This window comes from Poecilia latipinna, unplaced genomic scaffold (genome assembly GCF_001443285.1).
Source record: "Poecilia latipinna isolate Pla-1442-1.1 unplaced genomic scaffold, P_latipinna-1.0 Scaffold3793, whole genome shotgun sequence".
NCBI lineage: Eukaryota > Metazoa > Chordata > Actinopteri > Cyprinodontiformes > Poeciliidae > Poecilia > Poecilia latipinna.
Genome location: NW_015116409.1, coordinates 5,013 through 24,733, shown reverse-complemented (window position 1 = coordinate 24,733; position 19,721 = coordinate 5,013). Strand labels below are relative to the sequence as shown.

Below are 19,721 nucleotides of genomic sequence, written 5' to 3'. Positions count from 1 at the left end.
GTGTTCAGGGTCTCTGCGGTGCGTTCAGGGTCTCCTCTCTCTGCGGTGCGTTCAGGGTCTCTGCGGTGCGTTCAGGGTCTCATCTCTCTGTGGATCGTTCAGGGTCTCATCTTGGCGGTGTGTTCAGGGTCTCTGCGGTGCGTTCAGGGTCTCCTCTCTCTGCGGTGCGTTCAGGGTCTATGCGGTGCGTTAAGGGTCTCATTTCTCTGTGGATCGTTCAGGGTCTCATCTTGGCGGTGTGTTCAGGGTCTCTGCGGTGCGTTCAGGGTCTCCTCTCTCTGCGGTGCGTTCAGGGTCTCTGCGGTGCGTTCAGGGTCTCATTTCTCTGTGGATCGTTCAGGGTCTCATCTTGGCGGTGCGTTCAGGGTCTCTGCGGTGTGTTCAGGGTCTCATCTCTCTGCGGTGCGTTCAGGGTCTCTGCGGATCATTCAGGGTCTCATCTTGGCGGTGCGTTCAGGGTCTCATCTCTCTGCGGTGCGTTCAGGGTCTCTGCGGTGCGTTCAGGGTCTCTGCGGATCATTCAGGGTCTCATCTCTCTGCGGATCATTCAGGGTCTCATCTCTCTGCGGTGCTTTCAGGGACACACGGACGAGCTGTGGGGTCTGGCCACCCACCCCAGCAGGGAGCAGTTCCTGACCTGCGCCCAGGACCAGATGGTCTGTCTCTGGAACTCTGTGGATCACAGTCTGCAGTGGAGCCGTACTCTGGAGGTGAGGGGGCGGGACTTGTGACTGGGGCCTGCTGATTGATTGGAGGATTGACAGGTGTGTTGCTCCTTCAGGAACACGGACACTGTGCAGAGTTCCATCCCAGTGGAGCCGTAGTCGTTATAGGAACGCACTCCGGAAGGTCAGCAATGTCATCGCTGCGTCTGGTTCTGGTTTTTTCTGATTGGTTGCACGCGCCTCCCTCTCCTTCTGATTGGTCGCTCTGCTCTCTTACATGTCTCCAGGTGGTTTGTTCTGGACGCCGAGAGCAAAGATCTGGTCGGGATCCACTCGGATGGCAATGAGCAGCTGTCGGTTCTGCGTTTCTCAGTCGGTGGGTGGAGTCTACTGTAACCATGGTGATGTGAAGGGACTACGGTTCCCATCATGCCTCTCTCCCTCCATCCTGCAGATGGCAGCATGCTGGCCGTGGGGTCTCATGATAACTTCATCTACCTGTACAGCGTGTCGGAGCAGGGCCGCAGGTACAGCCGCTACGGGAAATGCTCGGTGAGTTCCTATTGGTCAGCTTCCTGTCCTCTGATTGGCTAACAGGTCAGAGTGCAGAACCACAGCCACGTTTGGTTCTGTCCAATCAGAAGCAGAACTAGAAGTAGGACCAGAACCAAGACCAGAACCAGTCCACTATCATCATGTGATGCAAATGTCCTGATTCCCCTGAATGTCTCTCCAGGGTCATTCCAGCTACATCACACACCTGGACTGGTCACCTGACAACAAGTTCATCATGTCCAACTCTGGGGACTATGAGATCCTCTACTGTGAGTACGCACACTGATACCGCAATGAAGTATTCCTGTAGTATTCCCTTAGTTCTCCCGTAGTTCTCACGTAATAATGTGTGTATTTCAAGGGGACATCCAGAACGGCTGCCAGTTGATCCGGAACCGCTCTGAGTGCAAAGACATCGACTGGGCCACCTACACCTGTGTGCTGGGATACCACGTGTTCGGTCAGTGCTCTGCTGGGACCGGGTCGGTTCTGATGGTTCTGTTGGTTCTGATGGAAGCTGCTGTGTTCCAGGCGTCTGGCCCGAAGGTTCTGATGGTACCGACATCAACGCTCTGGTGAGGTCCCACAACAGGAAGGTGATTGCGCTGGCGGATGACTTCTGCAAGGTTCACCTGTTCGCCTACCCCTGCTCCAGATTCAAGGTGAGTCCAGAACCAGAACCGAAACCGACATGCACGTTCCGACAGACTAACCGCTGTCTCTGCAGGCGCCCAGCCACAAGTACAGCGCCCACAGCAGTCACGTGACCAACGTCAGCTTCCTGCACAGCGACAGCCACCTGATCTCCACGGGCGGGAAGGACACCAGCGTCATGCAGTGGCGGCTCGTCAGGAAGCTGGTCGACGCCCCCAAGCCCGCCGCGCGCCGACCCAACACGGCCGGCGACCCGGCTGGAGACACGGCCGCTGCAAACACGGCCGGCGATGCAGCCGCCACGCAACCTCTAGCTGGACCCGACCCGGCTGCCGCCGAGAACCCGGACCCATCGAGCCGGGTCGCTGCAGAAGGAACCCCGCCCCCCATGGGGTCGACCCCGCCCCCCTCGGACAGCACGCTGAGCCTGAAGGACAGCCTGGAGACGAGCGACGACACGGCGACGCCGAGCGACGAGGGCCTGCCTCCCCTCACTCCGCCCTCCTAGAGGGGGCGGAGCCTCTTCCGGGTCAGGTGTCTCTGTTGCTACTCCTGACACCATCTGGGTCACCGACCGCCGAGCACCTGTTCGTGCCCCACCAGTTCAGGACCGCTGTCAGGAATTCGACAGGAAACCCACAGAAACTCTCCAGACATCTCCAGGCGTCGGCCATCTTCCAGAAACGCTCCAGAATCTGATCCAGAACCTTCTGGGTCTCCTCTGTTTCGCCACAGGAAGTCACCTGATCTGCTCACTCTGGACAGGTGAACACTAGGGCTGCACCGATTGCACATTTCTGTCCGATCTTTAAAAAGCCGATTGATTTTGTCTGAAATGTCAATAAATATAGAAAGTCGCTGAGTTGGTAACAGGGGACGACTATTGCAAACACCTGGGTGGGCGGGGCTAACCATCTCACTGCAGAGGAAATGAGGACAATGGTTGATTTTTAGACCTTTACAGAGAAAAATAAGATCGGCTTCACAAATATCGGCCAATCACTGATCTTTGAAATTTGAGAAAACGGCGCCAATAAATTGATGCACCCTTCTTTTCTTTTTTTTACATTAGATTTATTGAATTGTATAACATAAAACAAGTGGCAGCGATACATTTGACATAGGATTCACATTAAACAACTCAGTCCCCAAAGTAAACAAACATAAATAATAAAAAAACAACTCAACAGTACATATGTCAGAAAACAAAAACAGAAATAGAGGAAAGAAAACCAAAAACATAGCAGTAATCTGCACTGTTCTCTTAATTTCCTTGGTAGTGTTTCAGAAACTCGACTATGTTTCTTCAAATTTCACTCCCTTTCCTCTGACAATAAAAGCGAGTCGCTCCAGAGCCACATGATGTCGTCTCCTTCACCCACATGTGGTTTGACGGTATGTCCATTTTTTGTCCATCAGATATTAATTTCCTGGCCTGCAGGAGTCCAAAGTCAATCCATGTTAACTGGAGCCAAAAACACAGTTCTCTGGATAAATACCTAAAACACAGCAGGTACATCCACTCCAACAATCTTTGACAAAGTTTGCGTAACTGAGTTCCAGTATTGATGTAATTTTGGACACTCCCATACACAGTGAAAAAGAATAACACTGCAGCTGTCTGGGATGTTCGGGTTTGACTGGAGTTATGTAATTTCTCATCAACCACTGGTATTGGAGGAGTTTCATCCTTTTATTAATTGACTGCTTTTAAGCACGGTGCACCCTTGGTTAACACCTGACACACCTGTGATGTCCAACATTTCGACCTTTTTCTGTCCCAAACAGGGGCACCTGTTATCCTCCCGTCTGCCACAGGGGGCAGCAGGGGGATGAAGGGGAGGAATTTGTCAAACAAGACAATAAGTTTTCCCAAATAAACAGTCCGATTTTCCTCCGGTGAGACGAGTCGACCTCGAGGTTAAGCAGGAAGTCTTTGGTTTAACAGGAGGTTTGTGGATCAGAGGGAACCTGGAAGATTTCAGTTTTGTTTCTAACTTTGCTTAAAAACGACCATCTGCAGCTTTTTAGTTAAAACAGTGAAAATCAATTTAATTTAAATCTGTGAATTAAAACATCACTGAAGGATGCAAACAGCTACAGGCTTTTATTCTGAAAAGCCACAGACGACATTCAGTTTCAGTCTAAATGAATACAACAGAGAAAAGGGACATTCTATTAAAAATTATGTCTGTTTAAATCGGTTGTGACCCGTCAGGTTCTAGATCCACTGGTTTGGGTTTCAGAAGCTTCACACTGTTGCCAACAGGATGAAACAGGAAGTGCTTGTTTGGCGAGGTGACCTTCAGGTTAAAACTGTGACAGAGAACCAATCAGAGCGAAGCCTCCCACTTTGCTGGAAATCCCAGTTCATCTTGAGCCGAATTGATCAGAGTGAGCCCTCCCTGTTCATAAAGGATCTGTGTTGTTTGTATATGCTGCAGATGTCTGTGTGTATATTTCTGCTCAACACAAGAGGGCAGCACCTCAGTCACATTCAGCTCGCATCTCTAATCCAATCAGGCGACAGCAAAGGGGAGGGCCTGTGCTCTGATTGGTTGCTCTCAGTGACTCACTGCTGGGCTTTTGTCTGTTCTGGACCATTTCACTTCAGGCCTTTGTTGAATGTGTCGATGATGTCATTCAGGGGCGGGGCTTTCGGAGGGGGTGGGGGGGCCGATGTTGCCTTTTTATTACTGACTCATCTTTTCTATGTTTGCCTCTCAAGGGCTTCTGTGGAGTTCAGGGACTCACCTGGATGTTCAGGTTGGGGGCGGGGTCACGTGAAGGGGGTGGGCTTTGCGTTCATTGATCCTCATTGATGATTTTTATGTGACTGTTTTGAGCCAATCGTCTTCTCTCATGCATTCCTGTCAGAGGGGAGACTGTACTGAAGATTTCAACACAATGCAAATAAACGTTGCTATGGTGACAGCCAGCTTCTTCCTTGTCTGTTCAGTGACGCTGTGATGATGTCAGAAACAGAAAATGCCATATATTAAATGTACTCTTTAGATTACTGCTCACCATCGGTGGTTCCATGTCCAAAAGGTCCAGCCAAATTCTGAAAGGGCTCTGTTGGGCTGAACGGACCCAGAGATACAGAAAAATCTGTCAGGAGGCGATAGGGTATAGGCCTGTGCGATAAACGATAAATCAATTAATCGCACGATAAATTAAACCTATCGACCTCATTTTAATTATCGGCTTTATCGTCTCTTCCTGCCTTTTTTTTCTTTCTGTTGATGACACTAATTGAAAAAATGCTCAACTCCGGTGCTCTGCACTGACCCTCCCTCATTTCCTTAGTCAAATGTCCAGCGCACACCACACGAGTTGTCGGTCCATTTTCAAAACCTGAGACACATCAGCCGACAGAAATCCTGAGTATAACGGTTCGATCGGGTTCGTCGTGCCGTGTGGTGTCCAGCCACATGGGCACAAAATAATGGCTACAAGTCCAGTAACGAATTTTAAAACCAGGCATTAATCAATGCTTTACTAGAATCTATCTGCAATGCATGTGGCTAGAGTCAGCAGAAAGTCCTGACTGAATGAAAATCATTATAACCTTCTTATGTCACGTTAACGAAGAACAGCTGAAAACTTACCGGGTTTATCAGCTGCGGTAGCAATTTGGCTCCAACTCCTCTCCTTGTCATTTCTATATTTGTACGAAATGTTGAATAAACATTAATGTTGTTTCCACATATCATCTCCGATGTCCGCTGGACGTCGTGTCGCGCCGTGTCAGCTGTTTGGGATTCCTCTCCATAATTTCCCCTCGGAAAGCAGGAGGAGAAAATGTAGGACTGAATTTATGTTTTTAGCTTCGTGAAATTCTCTACGAAATTAGCTGTGTTGCACTAGCACCGCCACACCAGCAGGGGACACACATGTTCGGGATAGAGAGCTTTATGAGAGTAAGTAGAGTTCCTTGGAGATCGTTCAGTTAGTGGTATGCTTTGTTACCGCACTATAAATAAACGTTCAGCTTCCGAAGGAACCTTTGACTGTCTCTTGCTCGCCGCACCACACGCTGTGGACCACGAAGGGAGTTAACCCTGAACCACTTCAGCCTAGGAGCGAGAAGGAGCTCCCCTGTGTTTCTCCCACGAAGTTTGGAGGTTCATCAGGAAAGGTTAACAGCTGTGTTTTTTTGGTTCTGAGTTTTGCACATAGCATGTTGACTCTGGTATTGTTGGAAACAGCAGAGCCTTGGCTTTAATCTGATTGGTAGTTTGTGTGGGCAGGACCGGGTTGCGCTGTCGTTAGCGTCTAATTAGCCTCCAGTTATGTTTTTTTTTTTTTTCATAAAACTGATTAGTGTTGGAGCTGGGTGTTGTTGAGGTAGAAAATATTGTTTCTATCATTTAGATGATCTTTTTCCCGATACGTGGATATACAATATGCCTATATTGGCCACATGTGGCGCAACATGTTAGATATTGAATCAATAATTATTCTGATGTTGAACGAGTTAGCTAATGCTAAAATTAATCATCCAGCAACATTCTTGCCGTGCTGCATCAAGCTACAGTCATATTGCGTCGCCAGTAGTGATACTGTAACTGTCACTACCTTAGTTGTTTTTTCAATTAAACACAAAGGAAATCAGAAGAAATACTTACTTGTTGAGTGGAAATGTGGCAAACTTTGGATCTGTTTTGAATCCTTTGAAAAGTCACTTTGATGTTTAACCTTGTCTTATTTCGAGGTCGGTCTAATTTTCTCTTCTTAGTTTGACTTTCATCATGGGTCTGTTTTGGTTTACTCATCTTGGTTTTTGAAGCACATACTAGTTGGGGTTAGCTACCCTGAACTCAGATCATTGTTAGCCAAACCTGTGGGCAGCCGAAGACCTGTCCAGAACCAGTTGGGTCCGTTCAGACCCAATCTGGAGATGTTCAGTGAAAGACCTGCCCAAACATTCTGGTTCTGAGTTTCTGAAACCTGTTTTTGTTCTGAACCGAGGCGACTCGATGTCTGGACCTGAGTGTTCAGAAACAGGTCAATCAATGAAACCTAAAGCAGAACAGAACCTTTTTTTCTGATCTAATAGAACTACTTGTGTTCATCAGAACCTTTCAGTTGGGTTTTTCTGAGGTTCTCCTGCAGTCTGAATGGTACCGGGTCAGCTTGGTTCTATTGGCGAGATGTTCTGTAGAGAAACAAAATGCTGATCCTTTGATCCAACCAACAGTTTGTTTATTTATTTGTATGGAATACATTAAATGGGCCCAGGTTCTAACTGGACCCGGATGAATATTCTGATTGGACCTCCAGTCTGGTTCTAGTTCTTGTCTCCATTGCAGCGGTCTGTGTAGCAGCAGGTCCAACCGGGTCGGGAGCAGTTCTCCAGCCGAGTGCAGCCTTTTTCTCCATTATCTGCAGACAGAAAACCCATCAGAACCTCTGCTGGACTGGACTGAGGTTCGGTCCAGTTTGCATGTAAACCTGACAGTCAGACCCAGTGTTAGGGTCAGGTCTTGCTACAAATCCAGACAAGGTCGGGTTGTTTTGGACCAGTTGGTCCAGAACATCTGGTGCCAAAGTAAAGTATCTCTGTGTTATTTCTGAGCAGGATGTTGTTTAAATCCCAAATTAAATTAATTTCTAGGATTTCCTCCTTTAATCTCTGGAATAAATGATAAACTTCCTGGCCAGCAGTGAAGCTGATAATCTATAATCTAATCCATGAATCTGTTCCTTCAGTCTGGAACTCCTTATCAAGAAGTTCACTAAATAAAGTTAAAACCATCAGCTGATCCAGATGCTGGTTCTGCTGGAGGTTTCTTCCTGTTAAACGGCAGTTTCTCCTCTCCGATGTCGCCCTCTGCTGGTCAGGAGGAGTGACTCACCTCTGGTGTAGCAGGCCTGTTGGACCTTCCCAGTGCACTGCAGCAGCAGGTTGTTCACCATCAGGAAGTCTTCTCCATAGCAGCTGATGTGGAACTGCTGAGCTGAAGAACAAACAGGACAATCAGACAGAACCCGGCCAACCCTGAACATCCGGAGCAGTCTGGACCGCAGAGGCAATATTTCACCACCAGAGGGCACCACAGATGTTCATTGTTCCTGACTGCAAACTACAATAAATAAATAACTGATTCATGCATCCGTCAGAGCACAACACCTGGAAAATACCTGGAAAACACCTGGAAAGCCCTTTAAGCTCTGACCCATTTAGCAGAATCATCCTGGACGGATCCGGCTCTGCCACATCCAGATCTAACTGAGCCATTCAGAACCAGAACCTCTCCAGGCAGGTCTGTCCAGAGGACATTCTCCCACAATGCACTGGGGTTCGTCACATTGCATTGTGGGAAATTATTCCTCCTTGGTAATCTGCCATGGATCCACTGTGGCCCAAAGACGACGCTTGACTTTTAGAGTTGACCTTTCATTTCTCTGCGGGTTGTTCTAGGTTCATATCGGCCTTTAAGCTGCCATCAGGCCTTTAACTAGGCCGTCTGACCAGCTGGATGCTTCAGCATCTCTGTGGTGAAAATATTTAATCTTTTCGTTTTTCTCCAGTTCTGCTTCATTAATTAGTTTTTTAATTGATTCTGTTGAACAATTCAGAAGCGACCTCTGGTTCCTATTGGTTCTTTGGTGGTTCATTTCAGTAATTTATTTTCTGTTGGTGATCTAATGGCAATAATCCAGTAATGTTGAGTTCAATCATTTTTTACAAACATTAAATGTTTTGCTTTGCAGCGCAGAATCTGGTACCGAAGATCCCGACCAGAACCGCCTCTGGAGAATCTAGGACATTGTTTCTGACCGAATACTTCCAGGTTCTGCTTATTCTGACTGGTTCTGGTTCTGATGGGTCCTGATGGGATGCAGAGTTGTTCTTACCAGAGCAGAGCGGCGGCAGCAGCAGCAGCAGCAGCAGGTAGACCTTCATGGTTCTGGTTCTTTGGGTCCAAAAGGCTCAGAAAATAGAAACTGTGATCCGAGTGGAACGAAGTCGGACTTTTATCGTCTGCTGGTGAGAGATAAGAAAAGCAAACAATTCTGGACCCGTGAACTCCAGGTCAGAACCAACGTCAGCGACTCGCTTATTTAGATCTGCTGAGTCAGGGTTTCTGCTGAGTCAGGGTTTCTGCTGAGTCAGGGTTCAAACTTACAGGGAAAAAGAATAAAACAAAGAGGAACCGAGCAGCAAAAGGCCGGCAGGTTTAACGAGAGAATCAGTAAGGAGTGAGATGGTTTGAGGTTAAATACTGGGAGAAAAGACCAGAGCTGATTGGCTAACGAGGACAGAGAGGGTAAATAAATCTAACCATGTAACCATGGTAACAGATAGCTGCAGGTTCACACAGACTCATAAATTAACGATATTTCTTAATGCGATTCAGACTTACTTGTGTTCTAATTTAATTAAAACATTTAAAGGTATTTTGCTTGAATATTAATGTTTATATTAAATGTTGCTGAGCAGGAGACAAGACCGGATCAGACCAGTACTGATCCGGTCTGATCAGAACCGGATCAGAAGCAGACCTGTTTGTTCCCTATAAGGGGGTGACCAACAAAATGAAATCAAGGCAGGAAGCAGAACTGCAACATTAGTGAGACATCAGACACACACCATGGATTCATAAAGCACAAACTTAATTCTACTTGAGGTTATTTATCTTCTTAAGGTATTATTTTATAAAAAATATTATCCACATTTGACTTTCTCATCGGGAGATGCAAATGTGAAAGATCACGAGTAAATCGTGGTTCAAAAACTTCCTACGTGAGAAACTTAAACAGTTATTGTTACCTGGAGACATGGAGCCGTCCGGCTGCAAATGGAGCCCAGAAGCCTCAATCAGAAATCTGAGGACAAGAAGTCGCTAACTTCCATGTTAATCATGCTAGCATGATAGCTACATGGCCGCTAACCTGTAAGCTAGTGGCAGCAAGAAGCCAACCAACACAATGGTTGGCTTACAGTGTAGCAGTATTGCAGCTCATCGCCAAGATGGCGGCGCTGGAACTGAAGGTCCATTGGCAGCATTTATACTAACTACACCTTATTTAATCATTAATAAATAGTAAACATTGAAAACATCAATCGCAGCAGTCGGGTCGTACCAGGGAGATGCTGTTGTAACCATGGTGATGTTTGATCCCACAGATTATAGCACTCGACTCAAAAGCATCTCTATCCGGTCTGAAACCAGTTCCTGTTGCCTAGCAACGACGCTGTTGACAGTGTAAATGCTCCGATCCAGAACCAGGTTCTGGTCCAGAGCGGAGCTTTAAAATGAACAGAAACATTTGAGTTGTTTAACCCAGTTTAATGAGACCAAAAGCAACAATTATTAATATTTAAAATTAATGCTTGTTAAATTAAAGTAAAACATCATCAGAGATGATTCATCACAACCATAAAAACCTGAGATCAGTGATTGGATAAATTCATCCAGGGTAGAATCAGAACTGGACCCGTTTGTTCCCTGGGGTCAGCTCAGCTGTGAAGTGGCATTAATATTCTCAGCAAACATGATTTTTAGTTTTACATAGAAATTCATCAAACAGACATCAATAATTTATGTAAAATCACCAAAGTGTCTGGAAAGTGGATAAAGCAGTGACACATGAGAGTCCTGTGGTTTCCATGGTTTCCGTCCCAGCTGACGATCGGCTTCAGACAGAGATCTTCTCTGCATCCGTCAGTGCGCTGTGCAGACAGTAGTAGTCCAGCAGGTGGCGCCATGAAGGGCTGAGTTGCAGCAGCTTCTGGTTGCCTTTCCCAGAAAAGGGAAGAAGAAAGCAGAGTTAAAGATGGATCTGATTCTGGACCAGATACTGGACCGGTAGCAGACCTTTATCTGAGGAGACCACAAGACAAGACGGTTGTCTTGTCCAACCACAAGACAACCATCTTCTGATTGGTTGTAAGATTGATTTGTGCCTCTGAGCAAGTTGTCCACCGATCTGTGTATCAGTGTGTAAATGTGAGAGAATGGGTGGATGTGGCTCTAGTGGAAAATGTTTTAAGTGGTCAAAATGATTGGAAAATTATTACTAAATCCACGTTTTTTTTAGTTCTCTTGATGGCGTAGTATAGCAGAGCCACCATAGATATAAAAATTTAGCATATTACTGTCATGATCCGTGTTTCTGTGTATTTATTTTAAGGTTTTTCTGTGTTCAGTTTCTGTCCTGAGTCTCTGTTGTTTCTGTGTCTTCCCCATTGATTGCTTCCCAGGTGTGTCTCATTCCTTGATTACCCTCCCTGTGTATTTAGTCCCACCTGTTGTCTCTTGTGTCATTTGTCTGTTCCCACCACAGGCGAACTGTAAAGTCCTGTGTTGGTTCAGCTCTCGTTTTCAGTCTTCTGTCTTTCAGTTGCTACTGGTAATTAGCTGTGTGCTACCGCCTGTGTTTGAGCTCTCTTTATTAAATTCATCATCATCTTCATCACTACCTGGGTCGTCAGCGTTCATTCTCACTACCACCAACCACTCCCATGACAATTTCTGCCACAAACCTTAGAAATTTCTATGTATTTTTTAGAAACTTGTTTAATCTTAAAGTTTCTGTTTTTACTAAAGTATTTCTGAGTTTCAAAAGTTGAAAATTTTAAATTTTACAATTCCAGATTGTTTTTTTTTTTTCTAGAACTTTTCATCTCAGAATTTTACTCCTGTTGCTTTTTGATCCGTTCCATGAATTTCTGGCCTGTTCAGGTGATCTATGTGCAGATTTGCGTACAAATGATCAATAAATCTTCTTACGATTATCTCATTATGATGAAATTTTATTCTATGTTTTTGATGGTAAACCAATGGATTGATTTTTTTTATACTGAACAAAAGCCAGGTCAACTTGGTAAACCAACAGATGGTTAGTATATAAATGGGCCCTGGGTCACTTTGGACTGGAAAAATTGGACCCCAAGGTAAAAAAGGTTAAGAATCCCTGCTCTCGTCCACAGTCCCCTCCTTACCGATGATGCAAAGTCCTTCCTTGGCTCTGGTGATGGCTACGTTGATCTGGTGGGGGTCTCCAACAAAGCCAACATGTTTGGACATCCAGGCGCCATCCGGTTCCTTCTCAATCTCCCCACTGGGAACGGAGCAGACTGTGGAGAGAATCACGTAGCGCCACTCGCTCCCTGGAGAAAACAGGATTTGGGTTTGGTTTGGTTCTGATACCGGGCTGAGGAAGAACATTGCTTCATTTCACGGCACAGTGGCGAGGCTGGGGTGTCATTTATAAAGGAGGTGTCCAAACAAAGTAGGAACTGAAACTTTACTTCCCACCAAACGTTGTGATCTCTGAAAATAAACTTAGCAGGAAAACATGCGGTCTCTCACACGACCTCTGACCCAGATTTACCTTCGTTTTGGAGCTGGGGGAAACTGGCAATGCAGAACTGAAGCCACTACTTCTGATTATCTAACCTTTAATCAAAGATTGACTTTATTATAAGCAGTCAGCAGTTTTATTTATGCCAGGTGCAAGTATAGGGAGAAAAAGTGATGACGGGGCCCTCCACAATTTAATTTTTTGTTCATAGAAATGAAAAAAAAAAAAAAAATCGGAGTCCTATCAATTTGCAAAATTAATCATTTAGTATTTTCAAAGATTGTTTTTAGCAGTAAAAATTTAATGTTCCCACTCCCAGACCAAAAAACACATCCATATTTACCCTGAAACCCTCTGTCTGCGTTAAATGGTTCTTTCCTGCTTGGAGCTTCAGAGTGACGCTGTTAGCAGCAGACAGTGGAAAACAAGAACGACTGTGGCAGCTACTCTGCTGCTAAGAAAAGTTATAAAATCAGGTTTTCAAAAAAAAAAAAAAAAAAAAGGAAGAGAGAGAGAATAAAAGGAAAGTGTTAATTTATAACCCGGATTTTCTCCAAGAGAGGTGAATGGACTGTGTGAGATTATCAACCATTTAGCATATTTAGCTTAGCTACAAACTACCGTTTGCCTCCATAGCATTTAATGAATTAAGGAAAGAAATTACCAACATATTCATATATTGAACTTGTCCCTTGTACCTTTTACCACTTAATAGACGAGTCAGTCAGCAGCAGCTCTAACCCACGTCCCTCCTGACCCGTCCTCTCCTGAGTGAAATTAAAGCTGCAGTAACTTTTATATAAATATTTTTTTTCACGTATTTGTTAAAACTGTCATTATGTTGTGACAGTATGGCGTGAGAGGTAATCTGTGAAAAATCTATTTCCTCTGCTTTCTCCCAGTGCTAGAAACAACCAGTCAGAGGCTGGAGAGTTTTAGTGCTGTCAATCACAATCTCATGTGGTGCTGCTCATCCTTCCTCCCCCTCGATTTGTGCTATTCTGCAGCTAGCATAGCACAGAGCTGTGCAGATTCAAACTGTGAATGCTCAGTTTAGCTAGCATAGCTATCAATGACGGCAGATAAACGGTTTCTTGTAATGATAAGTTGTTTCTCTCCNCACCAGGACACCCTAGGTCGCAGTTCGATGATCGACTTTGTCATTGTTTCATCGGATCTGCGGCCGTATGTCTTGGACACCCGGGTGAAGAGAGTTGCGGAGCTGTCCGCTGACCACTACCTGGTGGAGAGTTGGCTTCAGTGGTGGAGGAGGATGCCAGTCAGACCTGGGAGGCCCAAACATATTGTGAGGGTCTGCTGGGAACGTCTAGCGGCATCCCCTGTGAGACAGAGCTTTAACTCCCATCTCCAGCAGAACTTTGAACATGTTCCAGGGGTAGTGGGGGACATTGAGTCTGAGTGGACCATGTTCCGTACCTCCATTGCCCTGGCCGCAAGGTTGTCGGTGCCTGTCGCTGCGGCAACCCTCGAACCCGTTGGTGGACACTTTTGGTGAGGGATGCTGTCAGGCTGAAGAAGAAGTCCTATCGGGCCTTTTTGGCCAGTGGGACTCTAGAAGCAGCTGATGGGTACCGGCAGGCGAAGCGGCATGCGGCTCAGGTGGTTGCTGAGGCAAAAACTCGGGCGTGGGAGGAGTTTGGAGAGGCCATGGAGAAAGACTTTCGTATGGCTTTGAGGCGATTCTGGTCCATCATCAGGAGGGGGAAGCAGTTGCAGGGTTGTGTTGGCTGACGCGACTCTGCAATATCGCATGGACATAGGGGGAAGTTCCTCTGGATTGGCAGACTGGGGTGGTGGTCCCCCTTTTCAAAAAGGGGGACCGGAGGGTGTGCTCCAATTACAGGGGGGTCACACTCTTAAGCCTCCCTGGTAAGGTCTATTCAGGGGTCCTGGAGAGGAGGGTCCGTCAGATAGTTGAACCTCGGATTCAGGAAGAGCAGTGTGGTTTTCGTCCTGGTCATGGGACACTGGACCAGCTCTACACCCTCAGCAGGGTCCTGGAGGGTGCATGGGAGTTCGCCCAACCAGTCTACATGTGTTTTGTGAACTTGGAGAAGGCGTTCGACCGTGTCCCTCGGGGGCCCTGTGGGGGGTTCTCCGGGAGTATGGGGTACCCGGCCCTTTGATACGGACTGTCAGGTTCCTGTATGACCGGTGTCAGAGTCTGGTCTGCATTGCCGGCAGTATGTTGGGCTCGTTTCCGGTGAGAGTTGGACTCCGCCAAGGCTGCCCTTTGTGACCGATTCTGTTCAGTACTTTCATGGACAGAATCTCTGACCAGCCGAGGTGTTGAGGGGATCCGTTTTGGTGGCCTTAGGATTGCATCTCTGCTTTTTGCAGATGATGTGGTCCTGTTGGCTTCATCAGATCGTGATCTGCAGCGAGTGTGAAGCGGCCGGGATGAGGCTCAGTGCCTCCAAATCCGAGGCCATGGTCTTGAGCCGGAAAAGGGTAGAGTGCCTTCTCCGGGTCAGGGGGGTCGTCCTGCCTCAAGTGGAGGAGTTTAAGTATCTGGGGATCTTGTTCACGAATGGGGGAAGAAGGGAGCGGGAGATCAACAGGCGGATTGGCGCAGCGTCTGCCGTGAAGCGGGCGCTGTACCGATCCGTCGTGGTGAAGAGAGAGCTGAGTCAAAAAGCGAAGCTCTCGATTTACCAGTCGATCTATGTTCCCACCCTCATCTATGGTCATGAGCTTTGGGTCATGACCGAAAGAACGAGATCACGGATACAAGCGGCCGAAATGGATTTCCTCCGCAGGGTGGCTGGGCTCTCCCTTAGAGATAGGGTGAGAAGCTCGGTCATCCGGGAGGGACTCAGAGTAGAACCGCTGCTCCTCCACGCCGAGAGGAGCCAGTTGAGGTGGCTCGGGCATCTGGTAAGGATGCCTCCTGGATGCCTCCCTGGTGAGGTGTTCTGGGCACGTCCCACCGGGAGGAGGCCCCGGGGAAGACCCAGGACACGCTGGAGGGACTATGTCTCTCGGCTGGCCTGGGAACGCCTTGGGGTTCCCCCGGAGGAGCTGGAACAAGTGGCTGGGGAGAGGGAAGTCTGGGCCTCCCTTCTGAAGCTGCTACCCCTGTGACCTGACCCCGGATAAAGCAGTAGAAAATGGATGGATGGATGGAAGTATTTGGAAAAGTTTCAGGAAAAGTAAATTCCAAGAAAGTTCCCAAAAGGTGACCTTCGGCTTTCAGGAAAGTAGTTGCTGTATTTGGACCATAAACATGATGAGAAAATATTTTAATGTTTTTACATTTAAAAAGTTTTTCTTTGAAATTTAGCTTGTGGAGAACAGTTTAGTTCAAATTCAATTAATTTAATGTTACTAGGTCAAAGGTTAATACTGCTTGTGAGTATTATCAATTCTTAACTTTAATCTACTCCCTTCAAAAAACAAACCTAGGTTTTATACTGCATGCCACATTGGGGTGATTTGACCTTAGAAAAAGTATTTTTCATAAAAAGTTGAACTGGGTTAATCTACCCTGTATGGGACAATAAAACAATTGGTTCAATTAACTAACACAAAGACTGGGAGCAAAGAGAACTGATGTGTCTGTCTGCACTGTGTAAAATGCTATATTGGAAATTTCCTTGAATTAAACCTGCTCAATGTTTACACCATTATGTGTGTAAACATAATGGTGAGAAATATGTAATTGCATCTGATAGCATGGCAGTCTTTTAAGCATTAAATCAAGTAACTCAACAAGGAAGTGCATTATTAACAGGATTTATCATATTTTATATAAACCTGACCTACAAGAAATATCTGGAGATTTCATTAGGGCTCCATCACATGTGGCAGTGAAGAGGTATTGAAGAGGTAAACATTCTTGCAAAACAGGCATTAAAATATACAAATATTTATTATGAAATTCCAATAAGTAAAGATGAATGTAATATGATAATAAATAGATATACTAAGAAAATTTGGCAGGAAACTGGGACATAAGTGACCAAGGAGATGAAAACATGAAGAAACAGGAAACGAGAATCAATATACATGTATCACAATAGGTCTTAATAAATCTCTTCAAGTAATTAGTAAACATGCAGCACAGCTTTATGATAAATGTAATTTCCCTGAAATAGTTCAGCATGTTTTTATGGAATGTAATGCTTATGAAGCAGAAAGAAGGAAGTTCCAAAATGAAAGAAATAAAATTCATACTAAATTTACAATTGATAACATTTTTGGTAGTGATGCCAGCAAAGTAAAGGGTCACTTTAGGTTATTTTGAAAAAATACAAACTTAGAGAGGATTTAGTTTATTAATACAAAGCACAGATAAGCACAGTTTATCTCCTGTCCACACTCCAGTTCAGTATGTGACGGTAATCAACTATCAGTTTGTCTGTCAACCACCATAAAACAAAACAAAAAGAAGAAGTAGAGCTTTATGTACCAGTCCAAATACAGGTAACTGGGGACAGCTGATTCCACTCTGGAGTCAGACAAGAGCAAAGCATAAAGCTGGACAAGAACCAGCTTTTTCTGCCAGTGGGCCACTTAACAGTCTGCTGGCTGAATGAGTTGTGGTGTAAGGTTTTGTTAAGAGCTGTTTGCTTTTGACCAGCAGGGTTGTACTGGTTCTGCTGGAAGCAAGCTAAACTGGTGGCTTTTATGGTTGTTACTCCTTTTAGATGGAGGTTCTTTGTGTTTTTTCTTTGGACAGAAGTTTGTCTCAGACATTGGATTGTTTTTCAAAAGTTTAGAATTGGACTTGTCAAAGCTACTTATTTTTTTTCAATCGGTTCAATCCAATCACACATACATCCAATTGATCCTAATTAGCAAACAATGCAGTAAAAATCAGATTAATTTAAACTGGTAAAGTTTTCTATCTAAGTAATCCAGGAGATCGCAGTGAATCTGTAGCTGTGCTTTTTTATTTACCATCAAAAAGTGAAAATTGAAATTATGAAAATAAATTTGCTTCATGGAAATGTGCCACTTTCGAAGACACTTGCATCTTTTGATAAGTTTTGTATTAGGATGAGGTGGTTTTTCAGTAATATCAAAATAGATGTATTTTGCAAAACTGCAATGGAAACATTTTTTTCACATCACACGAGTCACATGACCCACAGCCAGATGTTACTACTGGCAAAAACATTGAAGTAGATGACAGGAGTAGGAGGATGATGGTTGGTTGTTCATTTTTTTCCAGACTATGAGCAGCTGGCTCCACCAAAGCTCTCACAGCATCAAACAGTTTATAAAATGTTTTGTCTTTTGAATGTGTTCAATCTATAACTGTTATATAAAAAATGTCCAACTAAACTTTCCCAAAAAAAGCTGCATATGTAGCCGCTCCAATAAGACGGTGACATCTCCTCTGATGGATGATAGATGATGAGCACTATGGCTGAATTATGAATATATTTTATGTAAGTGTTTACATCTGTTCCTGCCATGATTTAAAATGACTTATCGCATGAACAACATTGTTCACATGTAATTTTTTTTAATTACACGTGAACAACTGTTATTTAATCACAGTAGAAACATTTTTTTGTTTGTTTTTACATTAGCAGAATTTAGACAAAGATTTGAGCACATTTGTAATGGAAATGCAGTTATTGAACTGCAGCATTCTCCTTCCAGACCAGCATGTAGCATCAGTGGACAATCGATTGAATTGTGTCATTGACTTTGTATTCTTTAGTATTTACTTCGTGACATTAATAAGTGACAGTTCAACAGCTCCAAACCCAAAATGAATATACACAATCCCACTTTTATGCAAAAATCTGAGATTGCCAAAAATATGCAGGACCTAGAAATGCCAATGACATCAGTAAGGGAATGACTAATTTTCCTTTGCTGGTTGAAATCTGCCCTAAATGATTTATTTATTTATTTTCATTTTTGAGATGTGATCTATCACTCTTAGTGTGGTCAATTGTCAACTTGAGTCATGCCACCAAAAAATGGGTTCAACTTTGCCTGATGTGACTCAAAATCCATATATAGTCAATAAAGTTCCTACAGGGCTTTGAATCTGCTAGTAGATTGTTACCAGTCACAGAGTCTGGCCTACAACTTCCGGAAGGGGGTGTTGGGTGTAGTGACGTGGGTGTGTAATGATGTTTGGTCCATTTTTGTGCTACATGATCTCTGTGAATTGATTGGAGGTGAAGAAGGAGGGAGGCGACTGCGGCAAGGATCTTGCTTGTAAGGATCAGTTTTCCCAAGATCTTATTTTTTTCTTTTATCTATTTAGAGTAGATACAGCAACATTTTTCTTTTATTGCTTTAAGTATTTTACTTTTATTAATGATTCTTTGTTTTCTCCTGATTTTTTGTTTTGTTTTACAATTAGTCATTTCTCTTAATTCTGGTCAAGAAAAATTAAATCAAATACATGAGAAACAAGAATTTTTCCAATATTTTAACTGCCAATGATAAAAGCCACCACTCAACGACCGTGTAACTAACATGTATGAGTGTATTATCTTGAAGAATCAAACTGCAGTATTGTGTATTTTCCAGGAACACTGCTATATTAAACTGACATAATTAAAAATAAAAGCAGAAACATAACAACTCTGGAAAAAATTAAGACACCACTGCACTGAAATCCATTGAAAACCTTTTCCTTTTCCTTACACACTGTAATTAAAAGGAAATGTTTTTCCTTTTTCTTATAAATGTGTTTCCATCAAGAAACTTAAATATTTTTTTGTGTGTTTTATTGATTCTAGTGTCGTTTCATGAGAGAAGGGGAAGACATAGGGCAAAGGTCATTGAGAACTAAGGCCTCCTTATGAGGGTTGTTTTTTTACCACTGCACCCCCACAACACACGTTTTGTCTTTTTTTTGTTCTTTTCTTTTCTCATTGCCTTGTGTCATGATCCGTGTTTCTGTGTATTTATTTTAAGGTTTTTCTGTGTTCAGTTTCTGTCCTGAGTCTCTGTTTCTGCGTCTCCCTGTTGATTGCGTCCCAGCTGTGTCTCATTCCTTGATTACCCTCCCTGTGTATTTAGTCCCACCTGTTGTCTTTGTCTCTTGTCAGATCCTTGTCATTTGTCTGCTTGCCACCACAGTCGAACTGTAAAGTCCTGTGTTGGTTCAGCTCTCGTTTTCAGTCCTCTGTCTTTCAGTTGCTACAGGTAATTAGCTGTGTGCTAACTCGCTGCCGTGCCACCTGTGTTGGACTGTGTTTGAGCTCTCTTTATTAAATTCATCATCATCACTACCTGGGTCGTCAGCGTTCATCCTCACCACCACCAACCACACCTCATGACACCTTGTCTCCATTTTTTTACTTTTCCTTATGCAATTCTGCCTCGTTATGCAAATGAGGTAGAATTGCATAACCAATAGGTAGGCTTCAACTTCTGTCTATTGGTTGGTTAGCAGTACACTCTACTTGGCATCAACAAAAGTGGCTGGCAGTTTATCAACAAGCAAAAGCTAAAAAATAGCGTTTTAACTCCTGACTATATTATTTTTTGTGGCCATTCAGACAGAATGTGTTTCAGTTAGTGGCTCTCATG

General features: G+C 44.4%; 2 protein-coding genes across 3 annotated transcripts in view; one reads left to right on the top strand and one right to left on the bottom strand.

Annotated features, from left to right (window-relative positions):
• Positions 1-4,812, top strand: part of eml4 (EMAP like 4) — a 17,715-nt gene extending 12,903 nt beyond the window's left edge. For both annotated transcript variants that reach the window (XM_015024728.1, XM_015024727.1), the window contains 8 exons: positions 579-710; positions 782-849; positions 953-1,041; positions 1,120-1,217; positions 1,402-1,489; positions 1,582-1,680; positions 1,752-1,882; positions 1,948-4,812. In XM_015024728.1, the coding sequence (XP_014880214.1) occupies positions 579-710; positions 782-849; positions 953-1,041; positions 1,120-1,217; positions 1,402-1,489; positions 1,582-1,680; positions 1,752-1,882; positions 1,948-2,382 (1,140 nt within the window). In that variant the 3' untranslated portion in view covers positions 2,383-4,812. The remainder of the gene's footprint in view (positions 1-578; positions 711-781; positions 850-952; positions 1,042-1,119; positions 1,218-1,401; positions 1,490-1,581; positions 1,681-1,751; positions 1,883-1,947) is intronic.
• Positions 4,813-10,153: 5,341 nt separating this feature from the next.
• On the bottom strand, positions 10,154-12,395 carry helz2c (helicase with zinc finger 2c). The gene is made up of 2 exons (XM_015024726.1): positions 11,830-12,395; positions 10,154-10,624 (listed from the first exon to the last, which is right to left on the bottom strand). Exons 1-2 carry the CDS (start codon positions 12,053-12,055, stop codon positions 10,524-10,526), a joined length of 327 nt encoding a protein of 108 aa, XP_014880212.1. The 5' UTR covers positions 12,056-12,395; the 3' UTR covers positions 10,154-10,523.
• Between the last annotated feature and the right edge of the window lie 7,326 nt (positions 12,396-19,721).